Genomic DNA, 22,151 nt, shown 5'->3' on the forward strand with positions numbered 1-22,151 from the left:
AGAGCGTCGCGCCTCTTCTGACGCTTCGGACAACATGGCGGCGGAAGGCGGCAATGATTCCCAGCAGAGAAGAAGACGGCGCCGAGACCCGGAGGAGCCGGAGAAGACGGAACCCAAAGAGAGCGAGCTGGCCGCGGCGGTAGCCATGGCCCGAGAGAACGAGGAGGACAGCGAAGAGCGCTGGGTTGGGCCCTTACCTGTAGAGGCAACTCTGGCCAAGAAGAGGAAAGGTAGTGACAGGCAGAGGCAGGCTGCGCGCCCCGAGTGGGGACCTGAAAGCCAGACCCCAAGACGGTGGTGTGTGTGTGTGAGGTTTTTGTGCCCTCGGAACCCAGGGTCGGTCTTCTCACTTGTGGCCACTCAGTCTGCGCCTGGACGTGCTCCCGAAGTAATGATTTGGAGGCTGTACAGCGTCTTCTTGATCATAGCAAATACTATTAATCTGATAGTATTTGATATGGTATATAGATGCCAATGCTTCTTTATGCCAGTGCGCCTGTGTTCCTGGCGCCTGTCCTTTAGTCCCTGCAACGGTCTTAGGAGGTTGGAATTTATAACTCCGGTAGGAAGATGTGGAAGAGGACTGACTGGTCCTCTTACAGGCGTTCAGTTCAGGGGCGGTGTCCCAGTATTGGGAGTGAGTGAATGGCAGTGCCTATTTAGAATCATAAAGTGTGTTCGTAAGTAAAGATAAGTTGAACCCTGACTCTTCAACTATTGAGTTTTGTGATCCAGGGGTTAAGTGTCCTGGATCACGTATTTTCTTCGAAAACACGAGCTCTGTGGTGGTTTTCAAACCGTACTCCTCACATACCAGGACAGGAAGCACTTTTGCTGTTAACGTGGAACAGTGACAAAATGTTATCAAACAAAACAAGTGAGTAAAGGAATAGATTACATTTCATTTTCCTTCGAGTTCTATGAAATGTTTCCTTAAACGGGTAAGACCATTAAAATGTGACCTTTTGAAAATTCAAGTCTTACTTTATCACTTTTCCTTACTTTTTAATTATATCTCATTATTTTTAAAATAAAGTCCAAACGCCCTATGATGACTTACAAGGCCTTATCTAGCCAGTATATTTCCATAATAACCCCTTGTTTTTCCTGTGCACTTGTGCCATACTCTTTCTCCACTGGATGACTGTTGGGGTATCTTGGTGTCTCTCTCTACCCGGTTTATTTACCCTCTCACAATGCAGGACTGTTGGCTCCCAACTGCTCCCCTGCCTGCCTTCCTGATTGCCCCTAACCACTTCTGCCTGCCAGCCTGATTATCCCCTAACTACTCCACTGCCAGCCTGATTGATGCCTAACTGCTCTCCTGCCAGCCTGATTGCCCCTACTGCCCTCCCCTGTAGGCCTGATCACCCCTAACTGCCCTCCCCTGCAGGCTTGATTGTCCTAACTACACTCCCTTGCAGGCCCTCCCCTGCTGACCATCTTGTGGAGGCTATCTTGTTTCCACACTGGGGCAGCTATCTTGTGTGTTGGAGTGATGGTCAATCTGCATATTACTCTTATTAGATAGGATAGAGGCCTGGTGCACAGGTGGTGCCGGCACATTTACCCTGAGGATGTCCCGAATCAGGATGGGGGTTCCCTTGGGGCGTGGGGTGGCCTGGGTGAGGGGCCTGTGGTGGTTTGCAGGCTGACCACACCCCTCCCCCCCACCCAAGCAGAGGCCCTGGTATCTGGGATTTATTTGTCTTATATAATTGAAACTTTGTAGCCTTGAGCGGAGGCCAGGGCTGCGGGAGCTTGGCTTCCACCATTGCTGGGGAAACCCAAGCCTTCTGCTCACTCCACGGCCACAGCCATCTTGATTGGCTTAATTTGCATACTTGCTCATGATTGGCTGGTGAGTATAGTGGAGGTACAGTGGATTTGCATATTACTCTTTTATTAGATAGGAAGGAGGATATCCCAGTTCCACATTATAATACTGAGGAAGAGAAGAAGGGTACACCTTTTATTTCTTTTGAAGGAGAGTTCTTGACTGTGTGACACAACATTTCCACTTTTACCTCATTAGTGCAATGTTATACTTAACTGCAGGAAGTGAGAAAGATTATAGCTGGATGTCAGTATGCTCATGTAAAACTGGGGATTTTGTTACTAAAAATAATGGAAAAAGTAATCCATTGGATAGAGTCTGATATACAATAGTTATAATAACTGAAATAGCTCATTTTACTTGGCAACTTTGTGGACATTTTTGGGTAAATAAAATAGTCGTTGGATTATTTTGGTAGGTACACAAATACTATCTTTTAGTAGTAAAATTGCTTATAGAACATATAATGAATATTTTCTCACATTATCACTCTTACAAATGTCTATCACCTGGAAAGTGCTTTGGAAGCAGTCAACTGGATACTCTCTAGGGTTTTCTCAACTCTTAAAAAAACCAGTATCATGCTTCAAAGAGGATTAGTGCCTTAAAGATAAACTGAGACATCTTATAGATGGCTACTGGCCTCTTATTATTTAAATTAGCACTAATAATTGGATCTATATGGTTAGAAAAATGGTTGTGGTATTTTCATGAAGCTTTTTAAGGTTTTTATTTTTGTTTTTGAATGAAACCTTCATATTAAGCCAGCCATTCAGTGCTTAAGTTCTGGGGACAGTTAAGTATCTATGTATTACTTAAGAACTTGTGACTGGCTAAATATTAGTGCAATAATAAAAGTTACAACTAACATGAGACACTGGATTTTTGTTTTTATTACATGCGGAATAGACAAAGAAAATCTAGATGAAAATACAACATGGAATTTAGAAATACAAAATAGTATTTAGTTCGAATTGTTAAAAACAATTTTTTTCTTTTTCTTCAGTTCTAGAGTTTGAAAGAGTATATCTTGATAATCTCCCCAGTGCATCTATGTACGAGCGCAGCTATATGCATAGAGATGTTATCACCCATGTAGTGTGCACCAAGTAAGTGTATCATATCTTCTTACATTTTCTGAAAAGATTTTTTTAAGATACTTAAATTTTGACATGGACTAATAGAAGTAACTTTAGGATATTATGGATTTCTATTTAATTTTATAGGTTCTTTAGAAGTTTAACTTAAGGCTGACATGTTTTTTCCTGTATCACACAAGGAATGCATCCTCTAAGACAGAACTCTTCAGTTTGTGCGCATGTCTTTTGGAAATAAATGCCAAAAGAAGATGAATTAGTCTGAGCTTTCCAGAAAAGAGTATATTAGTTAAATAGATGGAGTAATTGGTAGCTGGCCCCTTCAGCACTAATGGGGAAATGATTAGAACTAGGACAGTCTGGAAATGTCACAGGACCTTCAAAATAAATGTATGGGATTTGGAGTAGAATAATCATAATAGTAATATTCTACTGTATGTTAAGTGCATATTATACCCAATACTGCTCTAAAGATTTTTCATAAATTATCTCATTCATTTTAAGAACAGTCTAATGAGGTAATACTATAATCTACATTTTATAGGTGAGAAAGCAGGTTTGGAGAAGTTAAATGGCAGATGAGGCTGGAGCAAAAAATGCAACGGTTAAGTCCTAGAGAATTTTCTATTCCTTGTATGGATTTTGAGCCTATAATCAGGAGAGTAACATAGGTTTATTTTTTTAAGACCACTCTGGCTGTGGTGAGATTAATGATTTAGACAGGGCCAGAATGGATAAAGTAAGAGCAGTTAAGAGACTAACTAGTATAGAAATCTAGATGAGATATGATGGTGACTTGGATGATATTGGCAGTGATTATGAAAAGAAGTAGATGAATTACTTTGCTCTTTGAATTAATTGGAAGCCATTTAAGATATACATGTAATTAAAATATCATTTTTAATTGTGGTAACAAAATATCCTTATTTTTTCTTTATAGAATTATTCTAATAGACATTAACACTTTTTGTCTGTGTTAAAGCAGCATATTAGACTAGAATTGCTATCACTTTCTCCTCAAGTTTTTTGTTGTTATTGTTAATCCTTACCCAAGGATATTTTTTCCATTAAGTTTTGAGAGTGGTGCGGGGTGAGAAACATCGATGTGAGAGACACATTGATTGGTTGCCTCCCACATGTGCCCCAACCAGGCCAGGGAGCGAACCTGCAACCCAGGTACATGCCCTTGATTGGGAATCAACCCCATGACACCTCAGTGCTTGAGCTGATGTTCTGTTCACTGAGGGACACTGTCCAGGCTCCTCAAGCTTTTTTTTGTGTGTGTGTGTGTGTGTGTGTGTGTGTGTGTGTGTGTGTGTGTGTGTGTTTTGCCCAAAACAGCAGGGTATAACAGAAAGATTATAGATTTTGAAGTTAGGCAGGTCTGACATTGAATGTCAGGGCCTGGGCGAGTCTATTTAGAAGAAGTGGCATTAGAAGAAGTTTAAGTTTAAAAAATTTGGCTCAAAAGAAATTTCAATCATTATACTGTTGATATTTGTCTCTGTTGACTAATGAGTTTGCCGACCACTGTTCTAATTCATAAAATAATAAAAAATACCTACACTAATAGAGTTCCTGTAAAGATTAAATAAGGTAATGTGTATAAAGTACCTGGCACATAGTAGGTTTTAATAAATGGTTTCTATTTTAATATACCTGCAGACAAGATTATTCTGTACAAAATACTTTTTTCCCAACTATATTTTTGGTAATTTAAACAACCAAAATACCTTGCATAGAATACAAACAAACCTATGTTGAATCTTTCTGTACGTATATGGAAGTAATATGTGGAGATTTAATTTATGAACTTATGAAAAATAGAACCTTTTCCCTGTGAAAAGATAGCCAGTAGGGTAATTTTAACATTCAAATACTCTAAAGTCTAGTGAGATTTATTATCTTTATTTTTTTAATGTCAAGTCCCAACTCAATTCTGAGCCTAGGTCTTAAGATGAAAATTAGTTACAATATCCAGAAAAGTACTTTAAAATTTGCAATGTTCTATCCTAATATAGTGGCTTGCATAAAGGAAGGTTGTGTGTTTTTTTTAAAACCTATTCTGAAAGAGTCAGAGATTCTCAGTTTGATTGCCTTGGGGATATTGAGTGATTCATAGGTTTGTTTTAGATGTTAACTTTTATAATTTCGTATGTGCAGGACAGATTTTATTATCACTGCCAGTCATGATGGACATGTTAAGTTCTGGAAAAAGGTAGAAGAAGGAATTGAATTTGTTAAACATTTTCGCAGTCACCTGGGTAAGAATTTCACTTTTTTTTTTTGGCTCTCTTACTGTACTAACGTGTGTGTGTGTGTGTGTGTGTGTGTGTGTGTGTTAAGTTCCAATATACTTATTAAATATAAAGATGTTAGTTCCATAAAGTTTTTTAAACTGTCATTGGTATTTGATATTTTAATTTTGTTTACTTAAACAGGAGTTATTGAAAGTATTGCAGTTAGCTCCGAGGGAGCATTGTTCTGTTCTGTGGGTGATGATAAAGCAATGAAGGTGTTTGATGTAGTGAACTTTGACATGATCAATATGCTGAAGCTTGGGTGAGTCTTTTTTAAATTACAATTTTTTGACTTAGTGAAATAATTTTTTAAAGTATATTTTTATTGATTTCAGAAAGGAAGGGAGAGAGAGAGATAGAAACATCAATGATGAGAGAGAATCATTGATAGGTTACCTCTTGCGAAAACCCCTATCGAGCCTCCAACCTGGGCATGTGCCCTGACCGGGAATCGAACCATATCCTCTTGTTTCATAGGTTGATGCTCAACCACTGAGCCATACCAGTGGGGCATGACATAATTTTTAAATTAAACTTCACCAATAGGTATTTCTAAACCGAATACGTTACCATTCCATTAAAAAAATGTACCTTTGGATTTCGCTTGGGAAATGGTGAATCCTTGTTATGATGCTGTTTGGAGGCTTCTGCTGTGGTTTTTGTCATAATCACTGCAGAAATTTCCAAAACAGCATCATAGCAAGAATTCACTAAATCTATTTAACACTGCTTAATGACAAGGGTCCATCATGTATAATTTACTGGTAATTAGAGTTAAACTTGTGGTATTGAGTTCTTAGAAAGCTAATACATATTTTTAGAATAGAAGTTAATTGTTGATGATTTTAAACTTTGAAGTATATTGATACCCAAACTTAGTAGTTAAATTGTACAGTAATGAGACTAATACTTTGCTTTAAGCATATCTTTTTAAAGATAACATACACCTGAATTTATATACACCTAAATGAATGTCACCTTGAAGGTTTTAGCATTGTTGTCAGAAATAGTTTTGAGACATGTTTTTGTCTGCTCAGACTGCCACAAAAAAAGACCAAAGATTGGGTGGCATAAACAGAAATTTATTTTCTCACAGTTCTGGAGGCTGGAAAGTCCAAGATCAAGGTTGCAGCAGGGTTTAATTTCTGGTGTGAATTCTCTTTGTGTTTCACATTGTATTTTCATTGGGAACAGAGGGGTGAAAGGAGAAATATCTCCCTCTTCTTCTTAGAAGACCACAGGCCTATGGGGATAAGGCCCCACCCATAAGGCCTCATTTAAACTTAATTACCTCCTAAAGACCCTATTGCCAAATACCATTACATTGGCGGTTAGAGCTTCATCATGTGAATTGGGATGGAGAAAAACAGTAGTTCAATACAGAGCAGGACTCTTGGAATTTCCTATTAAACCAGTGTACAAGCCACTAAAGGAAATCAGTCTCATTTATGGTCAGAACTTATTTTTTTATTACAAATAGAAACACCTATTGATCATTTGTCTTACTCCCCAGCTTTGCTCCCCATGTTAGCTATTTTAAAAATAAAATCTATACATAAATATTGAACATTTGCCACCTTTGCAAATATTGACGGAGTATTTTTTTAGGCTTTGATAGAAATTAAAAGAGAAGAGTCCCAAAAATGTTTTGAGCATCAGCACCATCATTAGAATAATGGTAACTTCTCAGACTGATTACTACTTTGAAGGAGACAACACTCATCTAAATGTAAAAGTTTGGTGTGTTGATTAACTCTATCTCATTTTTTTAACTCTGGTCATCAGGATGCATGTTCATAGCTTATAGTTTTAATATCAAGTTACCAATAATGATAGTGTGATAAAAACATGATTTTCTTTTGAACATAGAAAGAAAATAACTAAAATAATTTGAGTTTTAATATTTCAAGGATGGATTTATAACATACTGTTCAAAAAGGTTTGCCCTAAACTATCTCAAGTCCCAGGTCTAGTTAGATTTCCTTTTCTACTCAACAGAAGTAAATGGTCTGCTATATAGCAATTCTCTTCTGGTAGATTGTAGATCCTCAGAAGTTATTATCAATGCACTGATGAGGTCAGAATGAGAAAAATCAGTAACTGTCCTTAGTTGTTCCTCCCCATTCTGTAACTCTCTGCCTTTTTTGAGCAAGGAATCCCAAACTAGCCAAATCACTGATCACTGGCCAGGACATTTTTTGGTAGTGGGTGTAGGAAGGGATACTTATTTCTTGTGTTGACCTCCCTTTTCTCTCAATTCTTTATTATTTCAGCTATTTTCCTGGACAATGCGAATGGATCTATTGCCCAGGAGATGCCATATCATCAGTTGCTGCTTCTGAGAAGAGTACAGGAAAAATTTTTATTTATGATGGTCGAGGAGATAACCAGCCACTTCATGTTTTTGACAAACTCCATACGTCACCTCTTACTCAAATACGGTTAAACCCAGTTTACAAAGCAGTAGTGTCTTCCGACAAATCTGGAATGATTGAATACTGGACTGGGCCTCCCCATGAATATAAATTCCCCAAAAATGTGAGCTGGGAATATAAAACTGACACAGATTTATATGAATTTGCCAAGTGCAAGGCTTATCCAACCAGCATATGTTTTTCACCTGATGGGAAGAAAATAGCTACAATTGGTTCTGATAGAAAAGTTAGAATTTTCAGGTTTTTAACTGGAAAACTCATGAGAGTCTTTGATGAATCACTAAGTGTAAGTGCAATTTATATTTAATATATATATATCCCCCCCCCCCGAAAATGTCTTTGTTTTGTGCTATTTCTTTAATAGATATTTTTTCAGGATATTAAATTGATATTTGATTGCCTGCTGTCTTGCATCGTTGCTCTTCAAAACACTTTCCTAGGTTTATTTTTTCGGAGCCAATGATCCTTCTAGTATGTATGTTTTTTTCTGTTTTGTTTTGTTTGCAAGTTCATTCTCTTAAGATCTTCAGAACTCATTCTAAGCCACCCTCTCTTCCCACTCTATTTACTCGTGTCTGTCTATGACTATTCCCAAATTTATTTCTCCAGGTTTCTTTTATGAACAGACCTGGTACTATCTTTTCCATTTTTTCTATCTCCCCGCCCCCCCCCCCCCCCAATCTTCATGAATGGCATCAACATCCATTAATTGTACAAGCCAGAAACCTGAGTCATCCTTAACTCTGCTTTCTTACATCTCTATTTAATTTATCATGAGTCCTGATAATTTTACTTTCTAAATATACTTTAAATCCACCCATTTCCTTTCAGCACACCTGTCACTATCATAGTTCATGATCTTTTGCCTGGCTTATAACATAATCTTCTAGTATCTAATCTGTTATCCATGCTACATGTAGAGTAATTTTTTTAAAGCACATGTCTGATCATGTCATCCTTTGAACCTTTCAGTTACTTCCTATTGTTTTTAGGATCAAGACCAAAATAATGGCGTGCCATGTTGCAGTGTCGCCTACTATTACAGCCTAGTGTAACTCACCTTTCTCCCTGCCTCTTACTCTAGCCAGTAGGCCTTGCTTCAGTTTCTTGAACATTCTGTTCCTTCTACCTGGAGTTACCCCTCCCTCCATTTCTCCCATTACCTGCTGAACTTACTCTTCAAATCTCAGTGAAAGTGTATCTTCCTCTGGTAGTTTTTCACTATTCATCCAGTCTAGGAAAACTTTTCTTAATGTGACTGTATATCACTATTGTCTTTTAGAAAGCATTTTGTATGGTCCAATAATTTGATTCACATATATCAACCCCCAATAGACTAAACTTTATACAATCTATGGTCCTGTATCTATTTTGGCTCATGATTATATCTCCAGCATTAAGAATAGTACCTGACACATAATTACTGCTAACAAGAATTTGTTAGAGCCTATCATTATAGAATAAGAGTACATCCATGCAGAGTTAACTAATTTTTGTGGAAAATTGGATCTCATCAGCTGTTTTCATCAAGTAGTTCTTTAACTGCTAGTGGTAAGAGTCTGTGTTGAGCCTTTGTAGCAGTAATATTTACTGTATAACAGTGTTGATTCCAGTCTCCGTGGTAACCAATTTACATTATATTCCCTGCATTAAACTCTTCAAAAATGTTATCACTCTTATTAGTGGCACTGCTGTTTGGTGGCAAGTGTTAAATATAATTTGAAAAACTCTACCAACTTGCAGCTCTTCCAAGCTTCCCTAGGAAAAGAAATATCCAAATCCTAGTTTCTGGATATAAATCACTTTAACATACATACTCTGAGCTGTTCAGTCCCCTCTATTTCTTCACTGTTATCTTCAACATTTGTCGAAGTGATAGAACTAAAGTATCAAGAGCTCAGTATTAAAACCTATGTCAGAAGTTGATTCAGAATTTGAAAGTTTGAAGAAGAAAAAAAAAGGCAAATGCCATTTAAATTAGTTGCAATGCTAGTAACTAGTAAGTCACTGGATTTTCACAGTTACATGTCACAGGGAGAAGTTTCTAACCAGTAAGAGTTCTAGTTAAAAAGACAAGAAATTTGATTGGATGGTGTGAAGTATATTCTAGCATTTATTAGCCAGAATCACTGCATATGGCCACATAGTTGTGTATCACAGAGGTCCTGATAGTAAGGCTAGAGTTCTATAGCAGGATTCTGATGTACTTATCAGATTAGATTAACAAAATAAATATATGGCCCAGCTGGTTCGACTCAGTGGTTGAGTGTCAACCTATGAACTAGGAGGTCAAGGTTCAATTCCTGGTCAGAGCACATGCCCAGATTACTGGCTTGATCCCCGGTAGGGGGAGTGCAGAGGCATCCCATCAATGATTCTCTGTCATCATTGATGTATCTCTCTCTCTGTCTCCTTTCCTCTCTGAAATCAATGGCAGATGGCCATCTACAAACTGTAAGTCTTGAAACTGAATCCTCTCTCTAACTTCTAAGCTGTTTCTGACATTTGAATATAGAAATTAATAACATATATATATTAGTCTCACAGATTGGAGAAAAGGAACTCTAATGACTAGGCTTTTTTAGCTGGTCTATAAGACCATTCCCTAACACACCTACCTCCTCTTGATTTTTGGAGCATATTGTTCATTCCATATATATATTATATAAAAAATGAAGATTTCTAGTTAGCACCGACATGAAAAAAAAGTAGATGGAACATAAATCTGGCTTATTTTCATCTGCAATGGAGAACTACTTTTGAAATATGCTCTTTGATGCCCTAACTGTAAAGATCATATATTCTGGGAGGCCTATCGTGTAATAATAGTAATTGGATGTGACCGCTATTTTTGTGTATTAATGATCTATATATATATATATATATATATATATATATATATATATATATATGTGTGTGTGTGTGTGTGTGTGTGTGTGTGTGTATATATATATATATATATATATATATATATATATATATATATATATATATATAAAGTAGCCCTAACTGGTTTGGCTCAGTGGATAGAGAACATCAGCCTGCGAACCTAAGGGTCCTGGATTCAATTCCCGTCAGGGGCAGGTGCCTGGGTTGTGGGCTTGAATCCCCAGTAGAGGATGTGTAAGAGGTGGCCGGTCTATATTTCTCTCTCATCATTGATGTTTCTATCTCTCCCTCTCCCTTCCTCTCTGAAATCAATAAAATAAAATAATTTTTTTTTAATAGTAAACCAAATTTCCAAACCAAAGTATACCCATAAAAGTAAGCATCTATCCTACATTATATTTACTAATAACAATCTAACTATAAATATTGCTCCATGTCAAAACTTGAAATATTTTCAGAAATATCATGAAATTGTTATACATTAGTGAAATAATAAGAGTTTATTCTTTCAACAGGAATTGAGTGCAGCCCTAGCTGGGTGGCTCAGTTGGTTAGAGCATGATCCCCTGTACCCTGCATATGATCCCAGTTAGGTTGAGCACCCTGGTTGGGGAGTGTCTCATCAATGTCTGTCTGTCTGTCTGTCTGTCTGTCTCTCTCTCTCTCTCTCTCTCTCTCTCTCTCTCTCTCTCTCATTAATGTTTCTCTCTCTCTCTTCTCTTCTTTCTCTTCCTCCTCCTCCTCTTCCCCCTCCTCATCTCTCCTCCATCCTTTCCACCCTCTCTCCCCCCAGTTCCCTTCTCTCACTCTCATTCTCCTTCCCTCTCCCTCCCTCTCCTTCTCCATCTCTCTCTAAATCAATAAACTTATCCTAGGGTGAGGATTAAGAAAAAAATTGAGTGCTTAGTATGTCTCTTCCTCATCCTCCTCCTCCTCTCCTCCTCCCCCTCCTCCTCCTACTGAGTGCTTAGTATGTCAGGCCCTGTGATCCTTATATAAGGACTTCATAGTCTACAGCTACATCATCTAATATAGTAGCCACATGTGGCTCTTGAGTATGTGGCTACTTCAAATTGAGAGAAACTGAAAGTATAAAATATAATTTCAAAGATTTAACATAAGAAAAAAATGGAATTTTATGGAATTGCTTAATGTTTAAATGTTAATATTTTAGATATGTTGGGTTAAATAAAACATTAATTTTACCTGTTTCATTTTTGTTTAATTTAGCTTCTTGAAAATTTTAAATTACTTATATGGTTCACATTATATGTCTAATAGAAACTGATAGTCTGTAGCTTATAAGTGACAGCAGTAATATCCTATAAAGTAGTAATTACATTGACTGGGTTTTTTTTTAATTAGAAGAACCAGTTAGTGTAAATTATTTTTTATGATTGAAATAGTGTTTAGAATCCTCCATGCGACAACACAAATACACAAACTGTCACTTGCTCTTAATGTGTACTCTGCTTCTATTTGAATTAGCATTCCCTTTATTATGTAGCTTTTTTGTTAATAAATGGGTTGTTTCCTAGATGTTTACTGAACTACAGCAAATGAGGCAACAGCTACCAGACATGGAATTTGGCCGACGAATGGCTGTAGAACGTGAGTTGGAGAAGGTGGATGCAGTGAGATTAATTAATATCGTTTTTGATGAAACTGGACACTTTGTGCTATATGGAACAATGCTGGGCATTAAAGTTATAAATGTAGAAACAAACCGGTAAGCTTTAATATGATGTATGGTTTTTTTTAATGCATTTATTGGGGATCATTTCCTCCTTCAGGGAAACAATGGGAGTTTTGTTTGTTCCAAGACAAGTGGAATGATCCCAAATGTCTAAACTTAACCAAATGTTTTGACTGGATTTTTCTGTGGTCTTTCTGTTGTTTATACTCTTATGTAAAAAGTTTCCACTCATGTTTGTGAAAGAAATGGAAAGAAGATATGCATAGTTTCAAGTTGTTGTTGTTGCTTTTTTTTTTTTTTTTTTAACAAGTTATAGTCTGTCTTTTGATTATTGATTTAAATTAGCCTGGTTCATGTTAAATGTTGCCAAATATTTTAACCACAGAATTCGGCATTACATCCTGCTAGACATAAAATCAGAACTTAAAATGCATGAAACCACAATAAGCCTTTGTGCAAACAGTCCATTTGGTTTTAGTTCAGAAAGCTACAATCAGATACTATCACCGAAGGTAAATAAAAAGAACTTAAAAGTATATTTTAAGGAGAAAGAAATATTGTGCTGTACATTCTCACATATAAACAAATTTATTTATATTTAGTTCTTAGCAATACAAAATCCTTTGAAGGTTTGCACATACACTAAAATAATGGGAATACTAGGTTAAGACTATATGACTGAATGATTGCATTTTTTTTTAACCTGAAAATTATAGCTCCCTACCAATTTTAAATAGCTTTTTTTGGTGATGAGGTGGGTAAAGAAACACTTTTTTAAAATCTTCCACTAGTTATTTTGTACAAAGATAAAGAATAGCTGATTCCCAGCTTTTATCAGTAAAGTTGTTATGATTGGAATTAACTCTGAAAATTTTATCGTATAAAACGTCGTGTTTTCCAGGTGTGTGCGAATCTTAGGCAAGCAAGAAAATATTAGGGTGATGCAATTGGCTTTGTTCCAGGGGATAGCCAAAAAACATCGTGCTGCAACTACTATAGAAATGAAAGCTTCTGAAAACCCCGTTCTTCAGAATATGCAAGCTGACCCAACAATAGTCTGTACGTCTTTCAAAAAGAATAGATTTTATATGGTATGTGGAAGTATTAAGAGAGAGACCTTAATGTTTCTTCCAGTTTGGTTGGAGTTTTATTTCCTTGGCCTGTGCTTTCAACTGAAGAGAATGTTGGCAATAATAGACGTTTTAAAGGACCAGAATACTATCTTGTAACATTAATATTGTAGAATTTTTAAGTAGGACTTGATTGTAAGTATTTCTGTACCATTTTCTATTCTGTTTTGAAAATTTTTCAACCTCGCTTTTATAACTATTTATGTTGTCTAAAATAACAGGAAGTAAGTGGTTATGGTAATAATTGAAGCCAAAATAGTCTTTACTATGGGGTTTTAAAAATTATTCTGTGTTTATTATTTTACAATTTTTGCTCTTGAACATAATTTATTTCCCCTGAACTTGCACATTTTCTTCTCTAAACACATTTTTTTTAACCATTTGACTACTTTGTAATGTTGCTACTTTAGAACTGTATATTCCTAAGGAATATATTTTCCTAGTGAATTAAAAGTACTTTACATGTTCATTAAAAATGGGCTCAAAATCAAACTACGAAGCTATCTAGAAGTAGCACCATCTGAACTATTCAACTAAACAGAAAAATCTAGAGAACTCATGTCCTTGTATTCTGTCCTTCACACTGCAAGTTAGAGACTTTCTGAGACCCAAATGTGATTACAGCAGGTCCTCAAATATTGTCATTTCCTTTTAACATTGATGAGGGGGAAGAGGAAATTGATTGTTGGCTGGAACCACTGTCAGTGAGGAGTTTGCACATTCTTCCCATGTCTGTGTGGGTTTTCTTTGGGTACTCGTTTCCTCTCAATCATAGAGATGTGCACATAAGTTAATTGCATGTCTGAATTGTCCCAGTCTGAGTGAGTGTAGGAGTGTGTGAGTGTGTCCTGCATGGAGCAGGGTCCTGATCAGGGTGGAGTCCCGCCTTGAGCCCTGGACTGCAGGGATAGGCTCCAGACACCCATCACCCTGCACTGGAATAAGCAGGTTATGAAATAATTTTATCTAACTGGTTCTTGCTAATCTTTCTTTAATATATGTATAGCTCACATTTATTTCATTGTTTCATTTCAATGTTTAATATTAAAAGTGTCTTGGATCTTTATTTAGAAGTTGGGGTGATGTTTTTGTGATCAGAAGTAATACCATAGGAACTTAACTCATTTATATCAATTAGCCTGTGGTAAAATTGATTTTGTTATACATTGTTTTGATTAGTCACATTTCTAAGGACTTAACAATGACATTAAGTGAGGACTTACTATATTTCTCTGCCTAACTCCCTAGCTGTCTGTATTAGGTGGCCTCCTACCTTAAAATTCTTCATTTTTAGGTCATTTGCTACATTAACCATAAAGAACTTGATCTCATTTGTGATAAGTTGGTTATTCTTTTTTTCTTTTCTTTATTGATTAAGGTATTACATATGTGTCCTTATCCCCCATTGCCCTCCCAACCCCCCTGCTCGTGCCCTAACCCCCCTAGGGTCTGTGTCCATTGGTTATGCTTATATGCATGCATACAAGTCCTTTGGTTGATCTCTCCCCTTCCCTTTTCCCTCCTCTCCAAATGCTGGTAAACTTAATCTATATGGTAAGCTCTATTCTCTAAGGAGTTTGCATCTCTTCATTTAATCTTCGTGACAGATACCATTTGGGGTAGTTCTTATTACAAATGAGGAAATGTAAGAAGTGAATTTACTTCCCCAAAGTCACATAACCCATAAATGACAAAGCTGGTATTGAAACCCAGGGTTTCTAGTGAAAAGTAGGCAACGGGTGGTAGGTTAGGACATGCTAGAAGGCAGAAGTAGAACCCTACGTCAAGAAAACCTGAATCTTGTTAAATGTGTATATGCTCAAAAAATTTCTGCTTAAAATCATCCATCTTCATTTATAGATTATGTTCACATAAGTATAAAAATAATTTAACTGCCTTACACACCCTTTGATAGGAAGTGATTCCTGAAATAAGGACTTATTCTGATATGAATTCATACCTTCCTCAAATATTTCATTAGAAATTAAATTTGCTTGTTCATAAACTTTAACCACATGAAAATTTTAATTCATTTACTCACTTTTTATTTTCCTCCATTTAGTTTACCAAACGAGAACCAGAAGATACAAAAAGTGCAGATTCTGACCGAGATGTTTTTAATGAGAAACCTTCTAAAGAGGAAGTTATGGCAGCTACTCAGGCTGAAGGGCCCAAACGAGTTTCAGATAGTGCCATTATCCACACAAGCATGGGAGACATTCATATCAAACTTTTTCCTGTTGAGTATGTATTGTTTTTGTTTGCTCAAACACCATTTTAAATGTGTATATTTGAAGAAACTGTGTAACTTAAAATTTTTTTGTTATTTTGATTTAAGGAATTTTGCAGAATTGAAATCTTTGATAGAGCATCAATCCTGAAATTTCTGATAAACTGTTACTTTTTATACATATATGCACACTAGAGGCCTGGTGCATGAAATTTATGCACGGGGAGGGAGGCTTCCTCAACCTAGCCTGTACTCTCTCACAATCTGGGACCGCTGGCTCCTAACTGCTCACCTGCCTGCCTGCCTGGTCACCCCTAACTGCCCTCCCCTGCCAGCCTGGTCGCCCCCAACTGCCCCCCACCCTCTCATTGCCCTCTTCTGCTGGCCTGTTCACCCCAAACAGCCTTCTGTTCGGTTGTTTGGTTGCCCCTCACTGCCCCCTCCCCCACCAGCCTGGTCTCCCCACACAGCCTGCTGTTCAGTCATTTGGTCGCCCCTCATTAAACCCGCTGCCGGCCTGGTCACCCGACACGGCCTATTGTTCAGTTGTTGCTGTGAGGGCATTCTGACCAATTTGCATATTATCCTTTTATTAGTATAGATCAGAGATCCTCAAACTTTTTTAAGTGGGGGCCAGATCACGGTCCCTCAGAGAGCTGGAGGGCCGGACTATATGAACTACTAATTCCTACTGTAACACCTCGGCTGTGCTCACTGCCCAAAAAACCTGGCGGGCCAGATCAGACTCCTCTGCGGGCTGCATGTGGCCCGCTGGCCGTAGTTTGAAGACCCCTGGTATAGATACTCAACAGGTTTAAAATACAAGGACAAAACATCTTGGCTATGAAAGTGATGAATGAAACTAAAAAGTCATACAAATGTATATTACTATTAACATTAACTGCACATCCCAACTATTAGATTTGTGGCTGGCTTATTATAACTGGTTTTCCTCTCAAAGCAATCTCTTAAGGGAAGGATACTTTTTCTTCCTGACATTTGCTAGACATCTACTTCCTCTTCATTACACCCAGTAAAAAGCTGTATTTTTAAAAACAAATTCTAGTAAAACACACAGGGGCTTCCATTGAAAAAGGGAAAATAGTATTTTGGACATTTTTAAAAGTTTGCAAATGAGCATGCAATACCAAATACAGTAGTGTCTCTGACTAGTCGTGATGCAAAAGGTGACATCTTTATTTAAAAGTACTTAGGTATTTTGAATATGAATGTTTTATCATGTCATACGTTGGTACTGAACAAAGAACTAGGTAGTTCTGCCCTAGATGGTTTGACTCAGTGGATAGAATGTTGGCTTGTGGACCATAGGGTCCCGGGTTCAATTCTGGTCAAGGGCTCATGCAGGAGGCAACCAATCGATGTGTTTCTCTCACATGGATGTTTCTTTCCGTCTTTCCCTCTCTCTTCCACTCTCCCTAAAAATCAATGGAAAAATATCCTTGGGTGAGGATTAACACAACAAAAAAGATGAACTAGGTATCTCAACTCCTGGATCATCTCAAGTATTTAGAACCCATGCACCCATTAAGCCTGTTGCTCCTTGATGTACTTCATTCAGGATTCTCTTGATTTTTTCCTCCAACCCCAGCTCTAAGGGCTATTACAGAATAATGATACCACATTAAATCACCGTGGGATTAGTTAATATTATTTAGAATGCGTCATACTCAGTGTGTCTGATTATCACTTTAAGTTGATTAAATTTAGGATAGCATTTTGTTGAATAAGTTATTGGTCAAGAATATATCACTGTAACTATAATACTGTTTTTATGAAAAAATTACCCTTTACTGGGAACTTAGCCCATCATATACAGCAAATTGTATATATCTTAAGGTGCTGTGGTGGTTGTTTTTACGTTTTGGTTGTTGTTAATCCTTACCCGAGGATATTTTTCTGTTTATTTTTAGAGAAGTGGAAGGGAGGGGGGAGATAAAGGGAAACACCAATGTGAGAGAGACACATAGTGGTTGCTTCCCACTTGCCCAGACTGGGGCAGGGAATCAAACCTGCAACTGAGGCACGTACACTTGACTGGAATCAGACCCAGGACCCTTCAGTATGCCAGCCAATGCTCTATCCACTGAGCCAAACCAGCTAGGGCTATGGTTGTATTTTTTAAACTAAATAACCTTGAAGTCTAAATATTGTTAAACTCAACTATAATAAGCAATCTTGATATAAAGATACTACATTAAACATATGCCTACTAAACAATAATATACTACTGTTTATATGCCCTTTCAACTCTTATTTGTCCTCAGGTTAGAAGAGGTTATGAAAAAAATAAAGGCTATCCTGAAACATTCAGATGATATTGAAAACACCATTAGGAAGCAGAACTGCAAAGAAATTGTCTTAAATACTCTGAATAAATTTTATATTTTTAATATATGTCTTATTGTAGGTGTCCCAAGACAGTGGAAAACTTCTGTGTTCATAGCAGAAATGGTTATTATAATGGACATACTTTTCACCGTATAATTAAGGTAAGTTAGCAAATTTTATCATTTAAGGCATAAGAGGTTTAAACCTAAAGCATATCATCCTCTCACACTTAGTTTATTAGAAAGGAAGAAGAAAAATGGACTATGGAAGCCAAAAGAATGGTGATGAATATCAAATCTAGAATCAAGGACTGGAATAGTAGCATAATTACCATTTTAGAAACACTGCAACAATATTTTTTCAACAACTGAAAACAAGGTCACATAATGAGTAAAGGGGTCACGCTGAGATAAAACCAATAGCCACTGTTCTAGTAGTTAAATAAGAAGATAGGATTTTAAGTAATAAAAGAGCCCAGGTGCCACTTAATCTGTGAGAACCCCCATGCATTCCTGAAGAGCGGAATGAACCCTGCCCAGGATCTTGTTGGGCAGTATTCCATAAAACATACGTAGTTCTTGCTTACTGACAAGTCAGAAATGATAGGAGGAAAAGTCAACCTTCAGGGTTCTGGAGGAATTAATGAAATGAAATCCAGAAAATCAAGTGGATAGGGAAAGGGAGGTGAGAAGAATGAGGCAAATATATAAGATACTATACAGATACTAAAACTTATTTATACTCAATTATAGACTATTGGGCAAGATATAGATGTCTATAGATTTTGTTTTTTGTTGTTTAAAAATATATTTTATTGATTTTTTACAGAGAGGAAGGGAGAGAGACAGAAAGCTAGAAACATCGATGAGAGAGTAACATTGATCAGCTGCCTCCTGCACACCCCCCACCGGAGATGTGCCCACAACCCAGGTACATGCCCTTGACCAGAATCGAACCCGGGACCCTCGAGTCCACAGGCCAATGCTCTATCCATTGAGCCAAACTGGTTTTGGCTAGATTTTGTTTTAAATTTGGTAGCAGTTGAGTAATAGAAATACATCATCTAAATTAAAGTGTAACTTAACTGAGTTTAATTACTTTATAGAGTTACAAAGTTACAATTTTACTGAATACAAAGCACTCTTGACAACCCTAACTCCAGAGCATACATATAGAAAAGAACAGTGTAATATGTTTGTTTTTAATAATTCTTTATTGTTGAAAGTATTACATATGGTTTTTTTTCCCCCCATTGGCTCCCTCCAGCCCGTTTAATATATTTTTTGTGTACTTTCTGTTAAGGGCTTCATGATTCAGACTGGAGATCCAACAGGTACTGGTATGGGAGGAGAAAGCATATGGGGAGGAGAGTTTGAAGATGAATTTCATTCAACATTACGACATGACAGACCATATACACTCAGCATGGCTAATGCTGGATCGAATACTAACGGATCTCAGTTTTTCATAACAGTAGTACCAACGGTGAGTAGAACAGCATTATCTGTAAGCCAAAGATTCATAAGTTATGATCTAAGAGTAAATTCAATGGATGAGCTGCATTAGTCTCTTCAAAATGAAAATAATTTAGATAAGAAAATATAAAATTACCCAACAAATCAGAAATTGTAAAACAATACTTATGTAATTTAGGACACTTAAGTTTTAGTCATCTTCGCCACTGTTATTGTTTTGTACAGTTCAAAACAAAGTATTTCACCTCTGGACCTGTTTCCTCGTCTTTAGAATGGAGAATTTAATACACGAATTCCTGATTTTAAGACATTTCCCCCACACATATTTATATCTCTAAAATCAGAATGCAACCTATAGCATTGTAGATTTGAGAGAATATAGTATAACATCTACCTCTATTGCAATGTAGTTCCACATGATTATAAAAATTATACACTTTATTTTTTTGGAAATAAGCACTAAGCAATGAAAGAAAAATATAACTACTACTGCCAGACACACAGTCTTATGTAATATTCACAATCCTTCTAGTATCACTATACCCAGTTTTAAGTAATAGATGAGGAAACAAATATGACTGACTTGCCAAAGGTCAGGTAGCAGAGCCGGCATTTGAGTGCCCACATCTTTAATGCCAAAGCACATGCTGCTGAAACTATTCCAATTTGCCTTTTAAACTATGCAAAGGAACTTGCCTTTAGCAAACACATTCCAGCTCCCTTTGATCTGAAAGCTGCGCATATTTAAACATTATACTATGCTCTTATATTTTTCTTATAAATATGGAAACTACTCTTAAAATTCTCTAAGTGAAATTACTGTAAATCTTTTTAATTACATAAAAAAGTAAAGCATAAATTTAAATTCTCTTTAATTTGCTCGCCCAGAGGGTGTGAATTAAGAAACCTGGTTTACCAAGATTTTCCATTTGTCCTCCAACACAGCCTTGGCTTGATAATAAGCACACAGTATTTGGACGAGTGATTAAAGGAATGGAAGTTGTACAAAGGATCTCCAACGTCAAAGTCAATCCCAAAACAGATAAGCCTTATGAGGATGTCAGCATCATAAATATTACTGTCAAGTAAATAAGATGTATCGTTTAATGTGTAAGTAAAAATACACATATAGTAAACAGGATTATTTTACATTGGGAATATCTCAAGACTTGCTGAACATACAAATCATGTTTCAAAGATTGCAGAATTGTATTTTTATATTTTTCATTAAAGATCATTTCTAAAGCTTTGCTTTTTTCTTGCAATATTTCTCACTGGTGAAAAATTGAAATGGACTAAACTCAGGCAAAATAGCACTCCTTATATGTAATTTCTCATGAGACTCAAAATCATAGTAAATAATGAGTGGTATGCCTTTATTCCTTAGCTTTTTAGAACATGCCAGTTAATCTGCCCTCACAGGTTTCTTTAGACTTATAAAGAAAGGATCTTAGCCCTAGCCGGTTTGGCTCAGTGGATAGAGTGCTGGCCTGTGGACCTAAGGGTCCTGGGTTCAATTGTGGTCAAGGACATGTACCTTGGTTGTAGGCTCCTCCCTGGCCTGGGCCCTAGTTGGGACTCGTACAGAAGACAACCAATCGATGTTTCTGTCTTTCCCTCTCTCTTCCACGTCTCTAAAAATCAATGGAATAATGTCCTCAGGTGAGGATTAAAAAAGAAAGGATCTGATAGTATATACTGTTTCTTTTGAACGGTTTGTGTTCCATGCCAAATAGTTTTGTCTTTAGATCATTAAGTCATAAGTAGTGGTAAATAAAACTTTAGTAAATAAGTAGGAAGTCCCTTTGGTCATACTAAGTTCCTTAATAATTATTAAGTATTCTTTCAAATGTAAGAAGAATACTAAATGAATCTATGAGTTCTTGGTTTTACAGACAGATTGATTTACCAGTTCATTCTTTTTCTAATGCAGCTAAATAATTTTTCTGTCCTCAGTATTTCTTTCCTTACTTTACTAAATATACTATCAAAAAAATACACATTGAGTAAAAATGTTAGTATGTAACAAGCGATTAATAGAAATGGTAGTAAAACAATGAGTCCAGTCTTATATTGACTTCCCTTCTTGTTTACTTACCCTGATAACTTCATAACTATTGAGAACTATTGCTTCTAATTTCTGGACAGAACCTGTCCAACAGACCCATTTAGTGATTTCATTCGTATACTTTAAATCTTAGTTTACACTTTTCCTTCTGTTCATCAGCAGGATATTTCCTTTATTCATTTGATACCACAAACTTTTCTTTTAAAAAAACGTTTTTATTGATTTGAGAGAGAGAGAGAAGAATAGAAACATCAGTGACGATAATCACCGTCTGCCTGCCTCCTGCACACCTCCAATTAGGGATCGAGCCTGCAACCCAGGCATGATTGAGAATCAAGAAGGCGACCTCTCATCTCAGTTCATGGGAGGACGCTCAACCACTGAGCAACTCCAGCCGGGCTGTACCACAGACTTTTAGTGATGGAAGCACACGCCAAACTTTGCTATTTCAGAATTGTTTCCTCCTCATAAGATGTAGAATTTGAAGTTGGACATAAAATGTCTTTTCACTGTGACATTAACCAGTTCTTACTAATTTTAGATGTTTAGACTTGTCTGCCTTTAGATATATTCACTCCTAAAAGCTCAAACCTAAATTTTTGATAATACTGCCACCAGGTGGTGGTGATGCCTCATTTCCCTCAA

The 22,151-nt window shown here is 36.8% G+C and overlaps 1 protein-coding gene across 1 annotated transcript; it reads left to right on the plus strand.

Annotated features, from left to right (window-relative positions):
- Nucleotides 1-10: 10 nt before the first annotated feature.
- PPWD1 (peptidylprolyl isomerase domain and WD repeat containing 1) lies at nt 11-20,683 on the plus strand. Its single transcript, XM_084880790.1, has 11 exons — nt 11-230; nt 2,844-2,946; nt 5,098-5,198; nt 5,376-5,496; nt 7,508-7,955; nt 12,097-12,287; nt 13,156-13,345; nt 15,447-15,628; nt 18,043-18,124; nt 19,266-19,448; nt 20,384-20,683. The coding sequence occupies exons 1-11, from the start codon at nt 35-37 to the stop codon at nt 20,525-20,527; spliced, it is 1,941 nt and encodes a 646-aa protein (XP_084736916.1). The 5' UTR covers nt 11-34; the 3' UTR covers nt 20,528-20,683.
- The last annotated feature ends 1,468 nt before the right edge of the window (nt 20,684-22,151 follow it).

The sequence above is a fragment of the Pipistrellus hanaki genome, assembly GCF_964339955.1.
Source record: "Pipistrellus hanaki genome assembly, chromosome: 4".
Classification (NCBI taxonomy): domain Eukaryota; kingdom Metazoa; phylum Chordata; class Mammalia; order Chiroptera; family Vespertilionidae; genus Pipistrellus; species Pipistrellus hanaki.